Source organism: Pituophis catenifer, unplaced genomic scaffold (assembly GCF_029215685.1).
Source record: "Pituophis catenifer annectens isolate HBS135680 unplaced genomic scaffold, rPitCat1.0.hap2 SCAF_11, whole genome shotgun sequence".
In the NCBI taxonomy this organism is placed as follows: Eukaryota; Metazoa; Chordata; class Lepidosauria; order Squamata; family Colubridae; genus Pituophis; species Pituophis catenifer.
Window position 1 is genome coordinate 14,293,700 of NW_027256891.1, and position 24,295 is coordinate 14,317,994.

Here is a 24,295-nt window from a genome sequence, read left to right on the forward strand (position 1 = left end):
AATATCTTCAATCATTATGGTGCAACCTGGCCATAAAACGTGTGGCCTATGTTTTGATGGCCATATTTTGCTAGACCTCTAAACTGTGGTTAGGGACATTATTCTCTGCTTTAACTTCGATACCCAACTTGTCCAACCATAGCTTGGGTCATCCTTCTAAATGACTTACAAATCACCGTTTGGCTCTATTTACAATAGAAAGCCGTCTTAACTTGGACGTCCCAGCGAACCATGGCTTAACTAAATGCAAAAAGTAAGGAATCAGGCCTGCAAGAGGCAAGATATTTCTATTTAACAGTAAATTCAAGAATAGAGTCTCCACCCTGCCAATTATTCAAAATCTATTTTTTTTTTAATTGAACTGTGGTAATGGAAGAAGGGTGTTTTTGGTTAAAACGTGGGTTGTTTTAAATGTAAGGTTGTCTTCCTTGGGTATACAACAATACATATGACATTTAACATTTTCCAAACCACAGAATGAAAACAAGGAAAATAATGCATGTGGGGTTTTTTGTTTTTTCCACCACCACCTTCAAACCTCTCTAAAATAACGACTGATTTCCTGCCAGCCAAAGATCAGATAAATGTCTTTTGAGGCAGAAAAATCTTCGGTTAATGCTAATGTCTTGTTGGCTGTGCTAAGAGAGTGCCACAGTCTTTTCTTTTGTAAATAATGAACATTCTTACAATTTCCGTAGCAATAGGAGGTTTTAAGCCAACCTTCCCTTTGGACTGTTTTCAAACAACAATTTAACATTCTCGAGCGCCTTGTATTTTAAAAAGAAAAGAAAAAAAATATACGGAGAAACAATGTCTTCTGAAGATAAGGCAGCACTGTTATTAATCCCACTATAGGATATGTTTGTTCATTTCTAAGTCTTTTGTCACTGATAAATATGTTGTTCGTAGAGAGAATTTTTTCCCCCACTGGATGTAGTTTTCCCATAAACTGGAAGAACCAAAGGAAAGCTTATAAGGATGGGGCATCTCCAGCCCTGTTTTCCTTAAAAAGCTCTGAAAGAGAATTCAAAAGGTGATGATAGGCAGTTATAAACCAAGGGGGAAAAAATCAACCCAACCCCATCACACTTTTCACCTTGTTGTTTGAAAACATCTGTTCTGTCCGCAGCTCCACTGAAAATGGGGACGGCGTAAACCATCATTTGTGTCTTTTAAAGTCCATCCCCATTGATCTCAATGGGATCTTGTTTCCATCGGTAAGCGTCTATGGGATTGCAGTATCAGACCACCAAAATTAAATTTCAACCTCTGGATAATTCAGATTGTTCTGTGTTTTTTGGTTTAAGTTTTCCAAGTTCACGAAGAGTCTTTTTAATTCTCCTCGCTCTATGTCAAGAAGCAATCACCAATTTGTAGAAGCAATGAATGTTCCTTCCGTTTGGTTTTGTTTCTAGGGGGTGGGGGTGGGGAGGGAAATAATAATATTTTTTTGGTGTGTCCTTGGCTGCGTTTCTTTTTTTTTTTTCTACCACAGATTAAATGTTAAACTTTTTGTGTGTCTACAATGAGAATTTATGAATGGACCATGAGAATTTATGAATGGACCATGAGAATTTATGAATGGAAATAAAATTCACTGTGTGTTTTTCACTGGGCATATACCTCATGGTACATTGCACAGACGTGTAAGTTGTAAGTTGCACTGCAACATTATAAAAGGAACATATTGCTCTTTTTTCAAAGATATTAACTTATTTAAAAAATATATAGAGACTGTATATTATTGAAAAAGGACATTTATTCTTCCTAAATTGAAAAGTAACTTTTGTTTTGGGAAAAGTTGTAAAACTTCAGTTGTACATTGGACTTCAATAAACGGAATTCTCTGCATTTCAAAGATTCGTCTTTCCTTCCTTAGCACTTTAGGTCCTTGAAGAAGGAAATGGAAGCTTCGTTTCGTTGAGGACTACCTCCAATAGTCCTCAATTTATGACAACCAAGACCAGAATTTCTGTTACTAAAGAAGACAGTTGTTAAGTGAGCCATGCCCAATTTTACAACCTGTTTTGCCACGGTTGATGAACAAATCATTACAGTTCTTAAGTGAATCCAGGGGTGGGTTCTACTTACCTTTACTACCAGTTCGCAGTGGGGCCGCGCGCTCTTCTGCGCATGCGCAGAAGCGTTTTGATGACGTCGGGGTTGGTGGGCAGAGCCTCCCACCGGTTTTACTACCAGTTCTGTAGAACCGGTGCAAAGCGGGGGCAACCCACCACTGAGTGAATCATATAGTCACTGGATGAGAAATGAAGAAACATGCTCTTGGAAAGCAGCCCCCCACCGTCTTTAATAGCCCATAGCAGATGTCAGCACTTAAGAGATAAAGAAATAGCTAGCTGTATTCATAAGCAAATTCCCTGCAGCAACATCTAAATGAAGGTAGGATTAGCCCTCAACCACAATAGGAATTGCCTAACACAAGCCTTCATTGCATCAACCCAAACTTCAATCAAACCTAGCTCAGACAAACTCCTAGGATTTGTACATGGCCCCATGGGAGTCTGACAACAGCCAATAGAACACATATTCTTGCACAGGAACAGGAAGCTCAAGTGCAAAGCCTAAGAGAAGGTATAAATACCCCCCACTCGCAACTCCATGTGGTCAGCTGCACCAGAACCACCTATGTGGTTCTGCTTCACCATTAAACCATCTTTCCAATCAGCCTCCATGTTTCCAGTGCCTTTCTCCCGGCTTGGAACTGAACCAGGTGGATATTTCTTTCCACAGAAGAACCCTTCTGGCTATCATTTACGTACCAACTGAAAAGTAAGACAATGATTTTAGGGTGGGCTTGTTCCCAGATATGTAATCAGTGGTGGGATTCAGCCAGTTTGCACCACTTTTGGAGAACCGGTTGTTAACTTTCTGAGCAGTTTGGCAAACTGGTTGTTGGAAGAAATCATTAGGGCAGAGAACCGGTTGTTAAATTACTTGAATCCCACCACTGAGTAGGAGTGAGGGTAAGAGAGGGAGGAAGAGAGGAGGAGAAGGAGAAAGGAAGAGGAAGTAGGGAGGAGAAGAAGAGGGTGGGGGGAAGAGAAAGTAAGAAGGAAAGAAAAGAGAGAGCTGGTAGGTTTGAGGAGAAAGATGGCTGTACAATAAAAAAGATGAAATGGAAGAAAGGCAACCCCGAACAAATATAAAGATATTAAGGGCCAAATTTATATATATATATTAATTGTTTTTTAATATTTGTATTTCATGTTAATTCTGGCTGTACACCGCCCTGAGTCCTCAGGGAGAAGGGCGGTATATAAATTGGAAGAAATAAATAAATAAATAAATAAATAAATAAATAAATAAATAAATAAATAAATAAATAAGATAAAGAATGAATTGTTTAAAGAATAAAAGAGAAGAAATATGAATAAATGGCAATAATTAGAATTTAAGGGCAAATGAAGATGTTTATGTAAGTAAGCATAGAAATATTGAGACATGATAAAAAAGGGGGGGGGAAGATTTTGGCAAAAACTGTAATTGAGTAAAATGTATTTGAATTTGATTAATTGTATAAGATAAGATATGGCCAATACTCTGTTCAAAAAAGATGTGGGTGAATGGGGGGGGGGCAATAAAACTTTAAAAAAAAAAAAAAAAACTCCTATTCACATACCAGGGACTAGAACCTTATTTTAGCCCAGTATATTTCAATCTTGGCAACTTTTAAGAGACGTGGACTCCAACTCCCAGAATTCCCCACCTCCCAGTGCTGGCTAGGAATTCTGGGAGTTGGAGTCCACACATTTCTTAAATTTGCCAAAGGCTGTAAAACACGGTTTTAAAGCCTCCTCACAGCAGTTGAAAAACCATGCTCCTGGGGGATCATGGGAGCTGTAGTCCCGCGCGGGAAACTCTTCCGCGAAAAAAAAAAAAAACCAACACCGGGTGACGTCCCTCCGACGCCACTTCTCCGCTCCGCCAATCCTAGGCCAGCTTTCCTGTAGCTCCGCCCTCTTCCGGGTTGGGCGCTTCCCCACGCGAAGAGGTGGAGCCAAAATGGCGGCCAAGGTGAGTGGCTGCGTCGCGCCTCTCCGGTCTCCAATTCCGGCGACTTTCGAGGCTGCTAGAAACCCCTTTTTTTTCCCCCTTTCCTTCCTTCGTTTCGGGATCCACGACGGGGCCTCCCTGCGTTAAGGGGAGCCCTTTCCTGCTTTTCAACTGAAAACAGTGGCTCTAGGTTGCAAAGGGTGCCCCTGAGCATGTGCAGAATTCCCTTGTCCTGCGGGGTCATTGAGTCAGCCAGCTGCGCCCCTTTCTGAGCTTTCGCACTTCTCTCCCCGCCAGCCACGAAATTGGAACTTTGCTCTGCAAAAAAGAGGCCCCCAAAGGGGAGGAGGGGGTGGAAAAGGCGAGTGGACCTCTGAGCATGTGCAGAGGGATTTGTCCTATTTGCCCTGCTACAGTCATCGCCCCTTCCTTCTCTGAATGTGGGGAGGTGAAAGAAATAAGAGTTGCAGGGCAATGGATGAGGAAGGGTGGGCAAAGCTGGTTCCTTTGCATCTCTTCCCAAGCTTGGCTCCATTGGTAATTCTTGTTTTGGGCGTTCCTGAAGATCTTGGGCAACGGAGCATGTGCAGAATGCCCTTCCATTGTGAAATCCCACTGATGCTGCCTCCAGATGTAACCCAACATCCTTGGGATGTTTCTGAGATTCCTGGCCAAACTGCACTCCCTAATAGAATAGAATTCTTTTATTGGCCAAGTGTGATCGGACACACAAGGAATTTGTCTTTGGTGCATAGGCTCTCAGTGTACATAAGGAGAATAAAATGCATTCATCGAGAATAAAAAGATACAACACTTAGTGATAGTCAAGGTTACTAAACAGCTATCAAATTGTACTAGGAAACAAATAAAAACAATATAATGGAAAGTTACAAATAAAAACAATATAATGGAAAGATACAAATAGAAACAATATAATGGAAAGATACAGGCGACATGGTTATAGTAATAAGTGGGAAGAGATAGATACTGATAAGGAAAAGAATAATAATAGTAATACAGTCTTAGTAAATTATTTGACAGTGTTGTGGGAATTAGTTGTTAAGCAACTAAGCAATTAGTTGTTAATTAGTTGTTAAGCATTCGGGAAAAAATTGTCCTTGTGTCTAGTTCTGGTGTGCAGTGCCCTATAGCATCTTTTTGAGGGTATATATATATATATATATATGTGTGTGTGTGTATGTATGTAGGTCTTTGGTTATTCGGGTCTTCTCCCACGTAAAATTGGAAGTGTCTTGGCGACGTTTCGACGAAGTCTCATTCGTCATCTTCAGGCTGGTGTTCTCGGCTTCGTGCCTCCTGGAGGCACGAAGCCTGAAGATGACGAATGAGACTTCGTCGAAACGTCGCCAAGACACTTCCAATTTTACGTGGGAGAACCCGAATAACCAAAGACCTACATACAAACACCCGCGAAAACCTGAGAAAACATATATATATATATATATATATATATATATATATATATATATATAATAATATATAATATAATATATAATATAATATAATATAATATAATATAATATAATATAATATAATATAATATATAATAATCGTAAGAACCGCACTCTGCATATACAATAGGAGAAGAATAGAATTCTTTATTGGCCAAGTGTGATTGGACACACAAGGAATTTCTCTCCGGCGCATAAGCTCTCAGTGTACATAAAAGCTACAAGTGATAAATCATGAACAATTAGTGATAGTCATAGGATACTAACTAAGTAAACATAAATCATACTAGGAAACTAAATAAAACAATAAAAATCATAAAGATACAAGCAATATGGTTATAGTCATAAGTGGGAGGAGATGTCTGATAGGAACAATGAGAAGATTAATAGTAATAGTAATGCAGACTTAGTGAATAGTATGACAGTGTTGAGGGAATTATTTGTTTAGCAGAGTGATGGCGTTCGGGAAAAAACTGTCCTTGTGTCTAGTTGTTCTGGTGTGCAGTGCTCTATAGCGTCATTTTGAGGGTAGGAGTTGAAACAATTTATGTCCAGGATGTGAGGGGTCTGTAAATACTTTCACAGCCCTCTTTTTGACTCGTGCAGTATACAGGTCCTCCATGGAAGGCAGGTTGGTAGCCATTGTTTTTTCTGCAGTTCTAACTATCCGTTGAAGTCTGTGTCTGTCTTGTTGGGTTGCAGAGCCAAACCGGACAGTTGTAGAGATGACAGACTCAATAATTCCTCTGTAGAACTCTTATGAGCAGCTCTTTGGCCAGTCTGAGCTTTTAGCACATCCATCACCCGCTTGGTGCTTTCCAGATTATACATCCCATCTTCCCCAACCTGATACTGTTGACCATGGGAGTTGCAGTGAAGCATGGCTGGGAGACACCAGGTTGGGAGATGTTGTGAGGCTAGCAAAACCACATTGACGCTGGAAACCCCTTCCACCAGGTTTTTTTCAACGTTGGCTACTTAAAGTGTGCGACTTCAACTCCCAGGAAATCCCCAGCTAGTGTGTGAAATTGTGTATAGTGAGCATTTAAAAAAAACAAGTGCAGAATTTGCTGTTCAAGCATTCACATCCGTGTTCATCAGGGTGGATTTGATTTAAATCACAATTTAAATCATGATTTAAATCACTAGTAAAAAGGCTTGATTTAAATCAACTCGATTTAAATCATAATTTTTAAAGAGCAACTGTCATCTCTGCTACTCCTTTGACCCACTGTTGACTCACCGATAGTCCCAGTGCTGCAGAATATACAGCCTCATGCTACATAACTAAGCTCCATTTCATGCTGAATAAACTAAATTATTTATGTATCTTAAATAGAAAACTATCTTACGATAGATTTTTACCCCAAAAGTTTTTTATTAAAATAAATTCGATAAAAATAAAAAAAATCTGATTTTTTTTAAAAAAAATCATTGATTTTTATCCACCCTGGTGTTCATATCATTTCTTTCAACAAAAACAATAGGCTTTTGCAATATCTATTTTTTTTTCTCCAGTCTCTTCAATGTATTCGGTATAGCCCAAATAGTGAAGGGACTACCATAGTAGGCACCAGATTGGGGAAAGTTGCTTTTAAAATTTAGAATTCAGTCTATTTTGTGAATCACTTGCACCAGATACTTTAGGTAGAATGTAAAATGAGACCATAAGACTACGGTATAAAAAGTACAATTTGGTCTTGGACTCTTCAGAGTTTAAACATTTGATGTGACCTCTCACAACCATTGTGATATTGATGATAGAACACACAATCCCCAAATATCTGTGTTAATTAGCACCTTGTCATTCTAGGCACTTTTTTCTGCAACTTTTCTCTAGCTCTGTCTCTGTTTTGACAAGCCTGGGGCTGAGGGAATCTCTTAAGAATTCGTATTTTATTATGTAGAAAGGCAGTGGTTGCTGCTCATCACGGAAAGGTTATAACCATGTGTCAAACTAGAGCTCTATTCTGCTGATTTGTTTTAAAACTCAAAATTAGCATTGGGCATTCTTGAATCAATATTCCACAGGTTCCTATTTTCGGTGATAAGGTGTTTTCAAGATGCCATCCTGTGTTTTGAATCTTCTAGCTCAGGGGTGTCAAACTCAATTTCATTGAGGGCCACATCAGGGTTGTGTTTGAACTTGGAGGGCGTGGCCAGGGTAGGCGTGGCCAGCTCGACATCACTCATGTTGGGGGCACCTGTGGCGGCCCAAGCGTTCCTGAGCTCCATTTTCGCTGGCAGAAACACCACAGGCTGGTCCTTCGCTGTTTCCAGGATGGCCCCGCGGGCCAGATCTAAGTACCCCGCGAGCTGGATCCAGCACCTGGGCCTTGAGTGTGACACCCTGTTTTAGGTATTTTCCTTTTGAATCTTTTCTCAAACATGCAGTTTACCAGATTATTTGTTTAAAATGTCAGTTTTTTCAGCGGCTGCTGATGTCTGACAGGACATCATATACATTTCAGATGTACACACTTTTTTTTTTTCCTGGTAAACGATGCATCCCCTTTGTTAATCACTTGGTTTTGTGCCAGCAGTGGCAAAAAACAAAAAATAAGAATCAGGAACTTCTTTAAATGTGTATCAGTCCCAGTGCTTGTTACAAATGCTTCTAGCGCTTTTGTGGAATCTAGAATCGAATAGAGTAACAGAGTTGGAAGGGACCTTGGAGGTCTTCTAGTCCAACCCCCTGCTAAGGCAGGAAACTCTACACCACTTCAGACAAATGGTTATCCAACATCTTAAAAACTTCCAGTGTTGGAACATTCACAACTTCTGCAGGCAAGTTGTTCCACTGGTTAATTGTTCAACTGTCAGGAAATTTCTCCTTAGTTCTAGGTTGCTTCTCTCCTTGATTAGTTTCCACCCATTGCTTCTAGTCCTGCCCTTAGATGTTTTGGAGAGTAGCTTGACTCCCTCTTCCTTGGGGCAGCCCCTGAGATATTGGAACATTGCTATCATGTCTCCCCTAGTCCTTCTTTTCATCAGACTAGACATACTCAATTCCTGCAACCGTTCTTCATATGTTTTAGCCTCCAGTCCCCTGATCATCTTGGTTGCTCTTCTCTGCACTCTTTCTAGAGTCTCCGCATCCGTTTTACATCGTGGTGACCAAAACTGAATGCAGAATGAAATGAAAGATCCAAGTAAAATACAGCCGATGCTGTAATACTTGTATGAAGCCCTTCAAGTGGCTGTGATTGACAATAGAAGAATAACAATGGGTTGGTTAGACCAGCGCCTCTCAATCTTTTGGGCACCAGGGACCAGTTCCGTGGAGAGAGGTTTTTCTATGGACTAGAGGGAGTGTGGTTTTGTGTGCTACTTGTATCCCACGGATGGGGCTTCACTTGGTGGCGTGGCCCAGTTTCTGGCATGCCATGGACCAGTGCCGGTTCACGGACCAAGGGTTGGGGACCCCTGGTGTAGACAAATTGTTTGTCCATACTTTGTTTTGGGTCTTATTGACCCAATAAATATTATTTTAATCAAAAATAAAGAAAGGTCTGCTTCAAAGCCAAGCATTATATGAGCCACGGTGGCGCAGTGGTTAGAGTGCGGTACTGCAGGCTACTTCTGCTGACTGCCTGCTGCCTGCAATTTGGCAGTTTGAATCTCACCAGGCTCAAGGTTGACTCAGCCTTCCGTCCTTCCGAGGTTGGTAAAATGAGGACCCAGATTGTTGGGAGCAAGAGGCTGACTCTGTAAACCGCTTAGAGAGGGCTGGAAAGCACTGTGAAGCAGTATATAAGGGCTATTGCTATTAGCTTTCAGTGTAATTTTGATTTTTGGGAATGCCTCTGGAACGCATGGCGTTTTTAGAAAATAAACATGCCAAGTATCTGTAACGTCAGTGAGCATCAGTGATGACATTACAGTGGGCTAGAGGGAATGTGAAGGGAGAACAGGGGTGAAATGCTCCCAGTTTGGACCGGATCGCCCGATCCGATAGCGATGGCGGCAGGTGGTTCAGAGAACCGGTAGCAAAAATCCCCACCCCATGCTCAGCTGAGTTGCATGACCACCAGAGGCCTTTTTTTTTTTACTTTTAAAGGCATTTTTTCTACAACCTCTTCCGATGAAAAAAAATGCTTTTAAAAGTAAAAAAAAAAGCCTCTGATGATCCCGCGGCTCAGCTGGGATCGTCAGAGGCTTTTCAAAGAATTTTTTCCTGCAACCTCTTGGCCGAAGAAGTGGTTAAAAAAATGCTTTGAAAAGTCTCTGACGATCCCAGCTGAGTTGCCTGATTATCAGAGAGGCTTTTCAAAGCATTTTTTTAAAAGCCTCTCTGACAATCCCAGCTGAGTTGCCTGATCGCCAGAGGCTTTTCGAAGCATTAGAAAAATGCTTTGAAAAGTTAAAAAACAAAAAAAAGTTGGCCACATCACCACCACCACCACCACCACCAAGCCATGCCCACAGAACCGGTAGTAACACATTTTACATTTCACCCCTGAGGGAGAAGCTCAAAGGTCTATTTTGCCATAAATACAGGGCTAATGTGTGCTCTTTATAAGCAGGCAACATGCATATCGCCCCACCAGCGGTGATTTTATGGACTGGCCCACGACAAATGAAGTCTCCTGCAAGTCAGGCTTTTCTTTTGAGCTTTTAAAAAGAAAGCTCAAAAGCGTTTGTCTCCAAGATCCCTTCCAACTCTGTTGTTCGGTTCTGTTCTAGCTTTGATGCTATTTTCTTAAGTCAGCCCAAGAAAATGTTTTTCAATGATACGTTTAAGGGTAGTTCTTTTTTACTTCCCTGTCTAACTTACAGCATGATTTCAAAACTGGAAGAATCATTCTTACACTTTGCAGCTTGCAAAACCTCTGTTTGTGATCCCTGAATTGTAATTGCTAATAACCAAGGAGCACTATTTAATCGTATCAATTTAATTTAATCTAAGCAAGAGACAGTTAAACATAATCAAATAATCTCAGTTTTTAGCCGGACCTAATAATATGCCCCCTCCTCAGACAGGCTGGCTGAGTCTTGTGATTTTAATGGAATTTTTTTTTTTTACTTCAATCAATGTTAAGATAATTGCTTCGAAATAATTGCTGGGCAGTGAAATCTATTTATTACAGGAGCATTTTGTTAGTCACTGCCCAGTTCCTTTCAGTAGACATCTCAAAGCAATTAGTGTCAGGGTTCCCATTAGCACACCTAATGAAAGAAGACTCTGGAGGGTAGAAGTTCCTCAAAGTTCCATTTTATTAGAGATGTCATATTAGCACATCTGGGAAAACCCGAATCTGAAAGCTTCCAGGTTTTCCCCACCCAAAGGAAACACCAGGTCCCTTCCCCTGCACCCACATGTCCATCACATGGTTGAATCAATTCACTGTCCCAACTGGAGATGCCTCCCAGTCACGCCACTCCAGGTGCAGGCTGAACATCCTTGACTCTCAGAGAAAGAATGTTGTTCTGGCTAAAATCAGTGGTGGGATTCAAATTTTTTTACTACTGGTTCTGTGGGCGTGGCAGGGGAAGGATACTGCAAAATCTCCATTCCCACCCCACTCCAGGGGAAGGATACTGCAAAATCCCCATTCCCACCCCACTCCAGGGGAAGGATACTGCAAAACCTCCATTCCCTCCCCACTCCAGGGGCAGGATACTGCAAAATCCCCATTCCCACCCGACTCCAGGGGAAGGATAGTGCAAAATCCCCATTCCCACCAAACTCCTGAGGGAAGGATACTGCAAAATCTCCATTCCCTCCCCACTCCAGGGGAAGGATACTGCAAAATCCCCATTCCCACCCGACTCCAGGGGAAGGATATTGCAAAATCCCCATTCCCTCCCCATTCTTTTAATTTTTTAAACTGAAATTTTAATTTGTTTTAAATTATTGGGATTTTTAATTGTCTTGGGCTAAATTATTTAATTTGGTTTTAAATTGTTTTTAACTTTTGTATTTATGTATTTTATTCTGTGCCTGTTCACCGCCCTGAGTCCTTCGGGAGTAGGGCAGTATATAAATTTAATAAAACAAACAAACAAAACATTCCAGGGGAAGGATGCTGCAAAATCCCCATTCCTTCCCCACTCCAGGGGAAGGATACTGCAAAATCCCCATTCCCACCCCACTCCAGGGGAGGGATACTGCAAAATCCCCATTCCCTCCCCACTCTTGGGCCAGCCAGAGGTGGTATTTGCCAGTTCTCTGAACTACTCAAAATTTCCGCTACCAGTTCTCCAGAATCTGTCAGAACCTGCTGGATTTCACCCCTGGCTAAAATGTCTCTACAACTCCATGCAATCCCCCTTCCTAGTTTCCCACAGCGCTAAATGTGGCAGCCCTGAAGATCCAAAGCAAAAGATGGCCTCCAGGGCTGACAATCAGTGTCGTTTGTGGACTGAGCCAATTCTAGCCGTCATGCTACAATTCTTTTTTTTTTAATAAAAATATTTTTTACATAGACAGTTTCTGTCTGCGTATGACTAGTCTAGCGAAAAGAAGGAAGAGGGGGGGATGGTAATTTTCCGGTATATGAGGGGCTGCCACAATGAAGGGGGGAGGGAATTAAAAAGGGCCTGGTGGCTCAGCAGACTAAAAGCATTGTGATTAACACCAGCTGTCTGCAATTACTGTAAGTTCAAATCTCACCAGGCTCAAGGTTGACTCAGCCTTCCATCCTTTCTAAGGTAGGTTAAATGAGGACCCAGTTTGTGGGGGCAATAAGCTGACTTTGTATAAATATACAAAAGGATGAAGGCTATTGTAAGCCGCCCTGAGTCTCCGGAGAAGGGCGGCATATAAATCAAATATATATAAAAAAAAAAAATCAACTTATTTTCCAAAGCAGCAGAAGGCAGGACAAGAAACAATGGATGGAAACTGAACAATCTAGAACTAAGGAGAAAGTTCCTAACAGTGAGAACAGTTAACCATTGGACCGTGGCTTGCCTTCAGAAGTTGTGGGTGCTTCATCACAGGAGGATTTTAAGAAGAGACTGGACGGCCACTTGTCTCAAATTGTATAGGGTCTCCTGGTGGAGCTGGTTGAACTAGAAAACCTCCAAGGTCCCTTCCAACACTGTTCTGATCGATTGGATGAAAATAAATCATTCTCTTACAAAATGTGGGTGTATAGATTGCCCTTTGATACCTGTATGAGGGACGTGGTGGCTCAGTGGCTAAGACGCTGTTGTATCTGGATTCCTGGAGGACAATTCCTATTATTTTACCAAGGGATCTGTTTTTGCAAGTCCTAAAGACCAAAAGGGACGCGGTGGCTCATGGCTAAGGCGCTGAGCTTGTTGATCGAAAGATCGGCAGTTCAGCCGTTCGAATCCCTAGTGTCGCGTAGCAGGGTGAGCTCCCGTTACTTGTCCCAGCTTCTGCCAACCTAGCAGTTCGAAAGCACATAAAAAGTGCAAGTAGAAAAATAGGGACCACCTTTGGTGGGAAGGGAACAGCGTTCCGTGCGCCTTTGGTGTTTAGTCATGCCGGCCACATGACCACGGAGACATCTTCGGACAGCGCTGGCTCTTCGGCTTTGAAACGGAGATGAGCACTGCCCCCTAGAGTCGGGAACGACTAGCACATATGTGCGAGGGGAACCTTTACCTTTACCTAAGATGTTGGACTGGTCCTGAAGAAACCCAAAACCTGAACTTAGAACCCCCCCCCCCCCCGGGTGATTGTGGGCTCACTTCGACCTACCTCACTGGAGTATCGTGGGAAACAGGATTAGGGGACCACCAAGCATGTTGCCTTAATCTCGTATAAGAAAGCAGGATGTTAAGTCTAGCAAGTAAATAAATAATGCCTTCATATATTGTCGCATTTCTCCAGCCTAGAAAGAGACCTTCACCTTAAATCCAATGTATGGTCCTTCCTATCCTTTCCTGTACCTTTTTTTTTTTCCCTTTCTTTCTTTCTTTCTTTCTTCCTTCCTTCCTTCCTTCCTTCCTTCCTTCCTTCCTTCCTTCCTTCCTTCCTTCTTCCTCTTTCCTCTTTTTCCTTCTTTTTCCTTTCACAGCTGATCACCCCAGTGCATATCCAATCCACTCGTGCTATTTTACATTTGTAAAAAACTTTTGTTTTTTAAACTCCCCCCACCCCATCCAGTTTGCCTCATAAGTCAGCTTCCTAGCCTGCTAATCATGAATAAACTGGCATTTGAGTGGCAAGAGTGGCCTAGAGGTGAAGACACTCGCCTACCACTCATTAGGTTGAGAGTTCAATCCTAGGCAGCGGCAGATGCATCTCTTATCGAGGTGCAAAGAAAAAATATCTGCTGTGAACTCCACGTAGGCATCAGGAAGGGCATCCGGCCAGTAAATGCTCAGCTCCACTCCGTCGCCCCAACTCCACCCCAAAACAAGGGATTAAAGGGTCATTTTTAAAAAATGGATAAACCAGCATTCCCAGCTTAAAGAGAGATGTGGGCGTAACAGTTTTCTTGATGTTAGAATGAATGTTGAGGAACAAAAGCTACTTTCCTGGACGTATTGAATTTGTTTCTTAATTTCTCTTGGCTTCTCTTGGCTTGTGACAGCAGGTCACCAAATGGGCAGCTCTTCCCACAGTCCTAGCATGGACTTCTTCTCATGCACTTGATGCAGCCGAAGGAGAACAGAAATCTCGCCGGATTAGAGCACATCAGGTGAGATTCGTAAGATCATTATGGGTTTCGTGTTGTGTAGCGAAGCTTTTCCTGCGAAGATTACAATTGCTAATTAGGTGTTTGGCAGCGTGTCAAAGAAGATAAAGGTGGGTGTTTACTAGCCTTATCTGAAGGACTGTGGCAGACTTCTGTTGGACTATTTATCAACTCTTGGTGATTCAGCATGTGCTGTGAATGAAAGGAATTCACAGCCGTTAAAATAAAAGGGGATTTTGGGACTAACTGTGTGCTAATTACTATACCAGGAAGCCTAGGTCAGAACAAGCCCATGGTCACCGTCTGCCCCTTCCTTTTTTGCAGCTTCCCATGTACAGCGCCCCACCTCTGGAATCACGTTACGTTGACGAAAAACCCGGCCGGCTGCAAACCAGAATTTCAACCGTAAGAAAGACAACAAGTCATTACCTAAAGAACTGCAAGGTGAGAACACAAGCAGGCTTCTTGATTTAGGTACAGAAATAATACCTTTCAAAAGATTCAGTCACAACCCTGTTGGAGAAGGGGTGGGAGGGAAGCATGTTGGCAATCAAAACAGCCTGTGAGATGCAGATGTCAGGGTTCCGACAGATGCTCTAATTAAATCATGAGCCTTGAGCCAAAATAAATCCAATTATTTATTAGGAGCTTCATGACGGCACGTTCCAAGTGAAGCCAATTCTGACCCCACGTAATTTATGGCCCAGACTTGACCCTGTTTCCCCCCCACCCCCAGGATGTCTCATCAGTCACATTTGCCAACGGAGCAATTTCGCGGCTTGTAGAAATCACTCCCCTCCGGCTGCTGTGGGTAACCCTGGGAGACAGCCTTGAGAGAAAGATGTCTGGAATGTGCTTTTGTTTTTGGCTGCCATGCTGCTTCGCCATTTTCCCATCCCCCTTGCCTATGGCAACTCGAGAGCAGGCCAGGGATGCTTTGCGAGTTGACAGCAGATTAAATATCTCTTGCCCACAACTCTTAACAAGCCTGTTGGGTTTTTGCACTTAAGATGTTTCTCCCTTGTGAGTGGAGACGTTCTCAAATAAGTCGTTTCCCTATTTTTTTTTTTCTGTGCCTATCATTTTGTCCTCTAATTATCGTGAAAATCCTGAGCTTGTTGGATAATGACATCTGGTAGGGTCAACCCAAAATTGTGTTTAATATAAGATTCTTACCTTGCAAACTGTAGTTCTATGGATATAGAGAAGAGATTCTGATTGGTAGTTGAATTAGTAGTTGAAGGAGAGAGATTATCACTGTCAATAACATCCTTGACGTGGATTGCAATTCTTTATATTCCGATAGCTGAATTGGATACCCAGTTATGAGGCCACTGCTGTACCCATGTAGAAGTTTTGTATATAATTACACAGATTGTGTGCATATGTTTACTTTTCTGTCATGTTATACCCTAAATAAACAAAACCTCGCAAGCTGTGATGAAAACTGAAATTGTCCTGCAGATGCATAGCAAGAAAGAGAGAGAGGGGCTGTGTGTATATTGTTCGCTGCCATATGGTCATTCTTAATTGCTGAGAACTTGGATCGTAATACAAATAAATCTTAATAAGCAATGCATAGGCATAGGCACACCGCATATATATGCACTCTTGATGTCCAAAACAACAGGGGAATCTTACCAGTTCTTTGGCTGTTTTGTGTTTGGATTTCGTAAATCTTTTTTTTTTTTTTAATTTGATTTATATGCCGCCCTTCTCCGGAGACTCAGGGCGGCTTACAATGCGCTAAGCAATAGCCTTCATCCTTTTGTATATTTATACAAAGTCAGTTTATTGCCCCCACAATCCGGGTCCTCAATTTACCTACCTTAGAAAGGATGGAAGGCTGAGTCAACCTTGAGCCTGGCGAGATTCGAACCTGCAGTAATTGCAGGCAGCTGGTCTTAAGTACAGGGTGCTTTAGACCACTGTACTACCAAGACTGACTTTGACTTTTTGCCCTGGAAATTCAGAGAATTGTCATCTCAAGACATCTGCATTAAGTGACGTGATTTACCCCATTCTGAATACCTGGGGGGGCAACAAGGGGGAGTAGTGATTTGTGTGGGTGGGTGTCAGTGTCATCCCACAAAAGCTGCCAGTTGCATCACACCACAAGAACAAAAGGGCAGCCTTAACGTGAAGGAAATTTCTCATCACTTTGTCATCCCATGTATACATCGCTTTCTAATTGCAATTCACATACACTAGGATAGGTTTACATATTGCATAAAAACAAAGAGTATTTTTTTTTCCAACCGTCTCTCCTTTCTGTGAAGCTGCCTTCATATCTGCCAGAGGGATTCTTTTTTAAAAAAAAAAACCCACAATGATTTTAAAAAAAAAAATATTTTTGTTTTTGTTTCTACAGGATGCTTACCTCTTTGTCAAAAGTGGAATCACAACTTCCTTCCAGTTTGGAAAAGGTGGGTGTGTCAATAGAGCACTTTGCACCTTCCTTGTGTTTTGTGTACCTGCAAGGCAGCCCAAACAAAAAGCACACCCATAAATAGAGGTAGTCCTTGACTTACGACCACAGTCGAACCCCAAATTTCTGTTGCTAAACGAGACATTGGTTAACTGAGTTTTGCTCCATTTTACGATCTTTCTTGCCACAGTTTTTAAGTGAATCACTGCAGTGTGTCAGGGTTCCAAGTAATACACCCATAGCAAACAAAACTCCGAGGCAGGTAGATTCCTCAAAGAATAGCTTTATTAGGTATATCATATGGGCACATATCTGGTGAAAACTGACTCTGAAGTTTCCCACGGTTTTCATCTAATTAAAAGTAAAAGTTTTCCCATCAACCCCAATCAGTCAGTCACATGGTCCAATCATGGCACTGTCTTGTTGCCTGGTGACCTCACTCCTCCTTCCTCCGGCCAGGTGTGAGAATGTCCTTGGTTCCCAAGAGAAACTATTTTGTTTTGACTACAAAACCCTAGCTATCTCTAATCCCCACCCCCTTTCCCTATCCCTCAGCTCCAGTGTGGCCAAGATGGCTTCGGTCAGGTCATCTTCAGGGTTGACACAGTTGTTAAGTTGGTAACATGGTTGTTAAGTGAATCTGGCTTCTCCATTGACTCTGCTCGTCAGAAAGTTGCAAAAAAATGATGACTGCAACTATTATATCATAAATATGTGCCAGTTGCCAAGTGCCCCAGTTTTGATCATGTGATCATGCAGAATGCTGCAACAGTCGTAAGTGTGAAAAACAGTCATAAGTCACTTATTTCAGTGCTGTTGTAACTTCGAACAATCACGAAATGAATGGTTGTAAATAGTGGTGAAATTCAAAAAAATTTTACTACCGGTTCTGTGGGTGTGGCTTGGTGGGAGTGGTGTGGCTTGGTGGGTGTGGCTTGGTGGGTATGGCGGGGAAAGGATACTACAAAATCCCCACTCCTGGGGGAAGGATATTGCAAAATCTCCATTCCCACCCCACTCTGGGGCCAGCCAGAGGCGGTATTTCCCAGTTCTCCAAACTACTCAAAATTTCCGCTACCGGTTCTCCAGAACCTCCTGAATTTCACCCCTGGTTGTAAATCTAGGATTACCTGTGCTAGCTTTAATTTTATCATAAGGATACGTTAACAGACTCTTGCAAGCCTGAAAGTAAAATTTTCCAGCCGTCTCCTTTACTCCTGAGAAAGTAGGGAGGATCCTTTCTGAGCTGCTTGCCCTGCCCATATTCCTTTTGTGGGCTCAGCTGCCTCTTATCTGCCCTTTATGTAGTCTGTAGTCTTCCTTCTGATCTCCCAAGGCCATTCCTACATATGACTACAACTTCTGAAAATAACCAATGAGATAAAGAGAAGTTGTGCAAGAAATAACCAAGATTGTCTTGCTTATCTTAAAGATGCGTATGTTTACCTGAAGAATCCTCCCCCAGAATTTCTCCCTAAAGTTGGTGTGATCACAGTTTCAGGATTGACCGGAATAGTCCTAGCTAGAAAAGGTAAGATAATGCTCATTGTTACAACACTACAATTATGGGGAAGGAAACTACTCCAGATGATCAGAAAAACTGTACTTACTTATTAAAGTGATCTCTGTTGCTGTGCTGAATTTATTCTTAACCTACAGCCAGTATCTGCAAGGGTGTGGTTAACAATAGTCAAGATGGCAATGGTGAAAATGTGATGGTAGCTCTGCCGTCTATGTGATGGACATAAAAAAACGGGCAGAACGCGGATCACACTGAGGACCCAGTTTGTGGGGGCAATAAGCTGACTTTGTATAAATATACAAAAGTATGAAGGCTATTGCTTAACGCATTGTAAGCCGCCCTGAGTCTCTGGAGAAGGGCGGCATATAAATTAAAAAGCAAAAAAAAAATAAAAAAGCACACTATCACGACTCCATCTTGGCTTTTTTTGACTGTGCTGTGGGGATACCCCACTCCAGGCTAAATTAATCTTTTTACCTACAGCTTTTGAAGCTGCAGCTGTGGACAAGAGGAAAAGATGCAGCTGCTTTAAAGAGTTGCCAGCAAATTTTAGAGGTGCAACCCCTTGCTTCAAAAATACCATTGTACTTCCGCATCCTAAGCACTGCACGGCTGCTGAATCTTGAGCGAACTGAATAGGCTCCGTTAGTTCTCAAGTAGTGTTGACTTGGTTAGTTTTTGGTGGCTGAGCCTGATGTGCAAACCTAGACAACTTGTTCTGACCCAGCCTTCACAAGTACCGTATTTTTCGGACTATAAAATGCACTTTTTTGTCTCCCAAAAGGGGGTGAAAATGTCTGTGCGTCTTATACACCGAATATTGCCAAAGACCCACCCACCCACCAGCTGTTTTTTGGCCTCTGTACGCCCCGTTTTTTTCTGCCTTTTTCAGGCCTTTTTTGACCCATTTTCAGAGCTTTTTTCAGCCTCTTTGAGGCTTTGTGGCCCATTTTTTAGGCTTTTTTGGTCCGTTTTTGAGGCTTTTTTGGACTGTTTTGAGGCCTTTTTTGGCCTGTTTACAAGGCTTTTTTTGGCCCATTTTGGGGGCTTTTTTCAGCCCATTTTTGAGGCTTTTTTCGGCCCATTTTTTGGCCGGAAAAAAGCCTTGAAAACAAGCCAAAAAAGGCCTCAAAACAGGCTGAAAAAAGCCTGGAAAATGGGCCAAAAAACACCTCAAAAACGAGCCGAAAAAAAGCCCCAAAAATGGGCCGAAAAAAGGGCCCTTCTCCAGAGACTCAGGGCGGCTTACAATGTGCTAAGCAATAGCCTTCATACTTTTGTATATTTATACAAAGTCAGCTTATTGCCCCCACAAACTGGGTCCTCAATTTACCTACCTTAGAAAGGATGGAAGGCTGAGTCAACCTTGAGCCTGGCGAGATTCGAACCTGCAGTAATTGCAGGCAGCTGGTCTTTTTTGTTGTTTTCCTCTTCTAAATTTAGGTGCATCTTATAGTCAGGTGCGTCTTATAGTCCGAAAAATACAGTAACGGTAAGCCGATTACTCGTGAGTAAAACAACCTCCTTTTTAATAACAGGGCAGTAACAGTCTTTTATTCATGTGGATAAACAAAAACTGAAATGTACGTAATCCCAACAAACCTGGGTTTGGCCAAGGAATATGAATTGCTTGCTGTGTACTAGAAACAAATGTTTGTCTACGACAACTGGCCCCTCCCAAACCCTTCCTACTTATTTTCCAGCCAGGGAGGGGATGGCTAGGGTCTACATCTGCTTTTTTCTGAGGGCAGGCTTATTGCTTTCCGTTGATCTCCTCTCCTCTCTGAGCATATGCACATCTGGGATGGGCCCAGGCCCTCCCTCAACCTCCTCCTCACCTGACTCTGCAGCTAACTCTGCTGGCAGCCGATGGGACACAACAGAACTTGGCCAGTGTGAGGTTCAGTTTACTCTAGGAAAGCAAATCAATTATGTAACAAAATAAGTGATTTATCAGGAAACTGGTCTTGAAACTTCATGTTAGTGGTGCTCTGTGTATTCTCAGTTGAGCTTTGTTTCTTACAGGATCTCAATTCAAGAAAATCGCGTATCCCTTGTGCCTTGGCTCACTAGGTATATCTCTTTGCTACCCAGCACAGTCGGTGATTGTTGCTAAGGTAAGTTCCTTTTAAAGTTCATATTTAGGGTTATATATAATATGGTGTGTGTGTATATATATATATATATATACACACACACCATATTTTTCGGAGTAAAAAGAGGGTGAAAATCTGGGTGCGTCTTATACTCCAAATGTAGGCCCGTTCAGCTTCTCAAACGGAGGTTTCAGAGGCTGAAAAAAGCCTCTGAAACGGAGCTTCAGAAAAAAGGCCTCCAAACAGAGTTTCAGAAAAAAGGCCTCCAAACAGAGCTTCAGAAAAGAAGCCCCCAAACAGAGCTTCAGAGGCTTTTTTTCTGAAGCTCTGTTTCGGAAGCTTTCAGAGGCAGGAAAAATGTTTTTTTCTGAAACAGAGTTTCAGAAGTTTCAGAGGGAGAAAAAAGGCAAAAAAAAAAAAAAAAAAAGCAAGGCACAGAGCTCACAACCAAGGAACCTGTTGCTAAAATTCACCTCTCGGAACAGCTGATTCGGGGTATTCCAGGAGGCGATCCACCTGCCAATCAGCTTTTTTCTTATTTTCCTCCCCAAAAACTAAGGTGCGTCTTATACTCCGATGCATCTTATATTCTGAAAAATACGGTATATAAACATTTTATTTCAGTTTAAGAGTGTTGCTGCCGGTTGACTTTTTTTTTTTAAACTCCAGGGGCCAAATTTCAAATAAACTGCCATTCAGAATTAGGAGGATTTTCTTCCACTCTCCGAATTGTCCTATTCATTAAAAAATAAAATAAAATCACCACCTTGTGTCCGTTGCTCAGTTGAATAACACATTTCACGTTAAACCAGGTTACAGGTAGCAAAGTTTATGCTGCGAGTCATAAAATGTATACAACTGTAGGATCACTCTGGACAAAAAAATCTTCCACAGAAGTTGCCCAGGAGAAAGATACTGAGGTATGTCCTTTTCCAAGAAGCTTTTTAAATAGCAAAAGTTTTGATAAGTTTTAAAATATCAACATTTTGCATCTGTTTAAATGATAACATTAACTGCATCTCTACATTGCCCATTGTAAAGAGGCCCTAAGGTGGAGTTTTAATGTTAGTTACCTATACATGGAGTCCCTGATGCTTCTGAATTTGGTGGTTTGCTTACAGATGTTTCATTACCCAACTAACCTGATAAGCAATAAAATTATATCCTAAACCTTGGCAACTTTAAGATGCGTGGACTTCAACTCCTAGAATTAAATTAGGGACTCAGTAAAGATTTTTTAAAAGTTGCCTGTTTCATAGTTGGCTGCCAATTCTTTCTTACCACAAGTGACCAGATATGAAGCTGCTTTAAAATCTGGCCCAAGTCCATTGTCTTTATCTCTATTTGTATTTTATATTAAGGGAAAATAAATATTTAATAAAATGCATATTACAAAAATTAAAATCTGGCCCAGGCCTTTCTCGTACTGGCATTCGATGACTAAGAATTCTGTGCTAGAGATAAAAGCAGAAATATTTTGGCCAATGCTTTTATTAAAATGGATCCATTTTTGGAAGTCACACTGTTTAATTAGAATAGACTGCTCAACCAAGATATCCTTCTGGATATTCCGTAATTCCGTCTCTTTTTCAAGTGCAGGAAGCTTCGCGAGTCAGTCATAGCCTCCCAAAAGCTCAGGAGGCCTCAGTAGAATCGGAGGACAAGGCAGAAAGATCAGAGGAACAGACCCAGAGAGAGAGGCCAGAAGTGCACCAAGATTATGAGACTTTGATGGGCGAAACGAAGGCGCCAAATGTCAGAACAGGTGAGAAGTTCTAATTGCCACCACAGATTTTTCTCAACTCTGGATCTGCAATTCCCAAATTGGAGGATTGTTCACACAGGTTTTGGGTGGTTGTTTAAACATCTGTGGAAGGCAGCTGGTTAGTGTAGGCCGATGATGGCGAACGTGCCAGAGGTAGCACGCAGCGCCCTCTCTGATGGCATGCGAGCCGTCGCTCCAGTTCAGCTCTGCTGCGCATACGCACACGCCTCCCACCAGCCAGTTGGTCTTCGGGTTGCTGCCATGCATGTGCGGGGGCCGTGCGCGCATGCGGGGGAAGGTGGGACACATGCGGGGGGCGCACGTGCATGCAGTGGGGAGCGGGGGAGCTGTGCATGCCTGCGCAGGAAGGCAGGCACATGCAGGGGGCGCGCACTTATGCATGGGGGGGCGGGGTGCATGCACAGGGGCTGCACGTGCATTGCATCTTAGGGGTTCGGTCGTGCACATGCGCATTCGCAAGCACATGCATGCGCTTTGGGCACTCGGTCCGGAAAAGGTTAGCCATCACTGGTGTAGGCTTATCTTGTCAACCAGTAGAAATTGAAATGCCAACAGGAGGAAAGGTAGGATAGGAATTGATGAATGAATGAATGAATGAATATCCAACCAGAATTTCCATTGCTAAGCACAAGGGGGTTATTAAGTGAGCAATGCCCAATTTTTATGACTTCTTTCGCCACGGTTGTTAAGCGAATCGCTGCTGTTCTTAAGTGAATCGTGGAACTGTTAAGCAAACCTGGCTTCCCTCATCATTGGCTTTGTGAGAAGCCCGCTGGGAGAGTCTCAAATGGTGATCAAAAACCCCAAGATGCTGCGACCATCGTAAATACAGGATGGTTTGCCAATCATCTGAATTTTGATTCCATGACTGTGGAGATTCTATGATGGTCATAGAGGTGAGGATCAGTCATAGAGGTGAGGATTGGTCATAAGGTACTTTATTCAGTGCCACTGTAATTTTAAATGGTTGTAAATGGAGGACCCCCTGTAAGTAAATAAACCTCAGCAGCCCCTCTCTCCCTCATTCCACACATGCCTATCCTAACATCTTTTATCAGAGTTTCTTTAAAAAATTAAATCCACAAGCACACACAGGTAACTGATTCAGCTGGATTCATTAACTTCTTTATATACATAATAGCAGATGAAATAAATTTTACAATACCAATTGTTGATTCTTCAACATGGTAGAAGTTACAGGCAGAACACAAGGCAGGAGAGAACAGTTAGTTTCATTTCAGCAGAGCAGACAGCATGCACAGACTGCTTAGTTTCAGTTTCAATTCTCTGCACAGACTCAGAAGCTGCAGACTAAGGCACGCCCTGGCTCCAGTCTGTCTCAGTTCCCAATTGGCTGACTTAGTTGCTATGCCTATTCATTGGCTGACCTTGTTGCCATGTCTCCATTCAGTCCCCATTGGCTGATCTATTCCAGTCCGTGAATATTCATACTCTGACATCTTCGTGTATTTTTGGCAGATGTATTGAAGGCGCCCAAGTTTAAAGCAGATGCAAGCCTCATGGACTATGGGCAGGCCAGCCCGGAAGATGCAGATCTGTATAGTAAAAGAAGCTAATACCCTCCAGTTTTCCTCATGGGACTTTTAAAAACAGGTTGGAAGCCCTGTGCGATTTGCTCACGGTCTGCATGGTGATAACGGAGTCAGGTAGCTTCTTAACTCTTGTTCTCTTGCCAATTTTCTCGTGCAATCCTTAAAATCTTTTTTCTACTCGTTAGTGCCACGTCGTATTTTTAACCGGTTGAAAGCATAATTGGTCTCTGGGTGTAAAAAGCCCAAGAAGCTTCTCAAGAGAGATCCTCGCTGCCAAATTAGTGAATAGTGTAAATTACAAAAGGATACCACACTGCTTCTAATCAAAAGCTGCAGCAATAATAATAATAACAACAACAACAACAATAATAATAATATGATAATAATATAGAGAATTTAAACCACATTTTGTTTTGCGTTTCTTTCTAATCCCTGGGCTAATCAAAAACTATGGCTGTTTTACTAATCTGCAGAAAGATGAGGACCAGGGATGTTTAAGTTTGTAGAATTGATGGTGCAACTTTCAATCCAAAGAGCCTTGGTAGTACAGTGGTTTAATGCACCCTGTTATTAACACAGCTGCCTGCAATTTCTGCAGGTTCGAATCTTACCAGGCTCAAGGTTGACTCAGCCTTCCATCCTTTCTAAGGTAGGTTAAATGAGGACCCAGTTTGTGGGGGCAATAAGCTGACTTTGTATAAATATACAAGAATATGAAGGCTATTGCTTAACGCATTGTAAGCCGCCCTGAGTCTCCGGAGAAGGGCGGCATATAAATCAAATTAAAAAAAAAATCCATAAAAGAT

General features: G+C 42.2%; 1 protein-coding gene across 2 annotated transcripts; it reads left to right on the top strand.

Annotated features, from left to right (window-relative positions):
- Positions 1-3,963: 3,963 nt before the first annotated feature.
- APOOL (apolipoprotein O like) lies at positions 3,964-23,666 on the top strand. 2 transcript variants are annotated; one of them, XM_070951759.1, is made up of 9 exons: positions 3,964-4,035; positions 14,003-14,107; positions 14,429-14,548; positions 16,476-16,530; positions 17,965-18,063; positions 20,080-20,171; positions 20,963-21,070; positions 21,750-21,915; positions 23,416-23,666. In XM_070951759.1, exons 1-9 carry the CDS (start codon positions 4,024-4,026, stop codon positions 23,511-23,513), a joined length of 855 nt encoding a protein of 284 aa, XP_070807860.1. In that variant the 5' UTR covers positions 3,964-4,023; the 3' UTR covers positions 23,514-23,666. The 2 variants fall into 2 exon arrangements, with proteins under 2 accessions (XP_070807860.1, XP_070807859.1); XM_070951758.1 differs by having other exon boundaries at positions 3,999-4,035; positions 14,000-14,107.
- Positions 23,667-24,295: the final 629 nt, after the last annotated feature.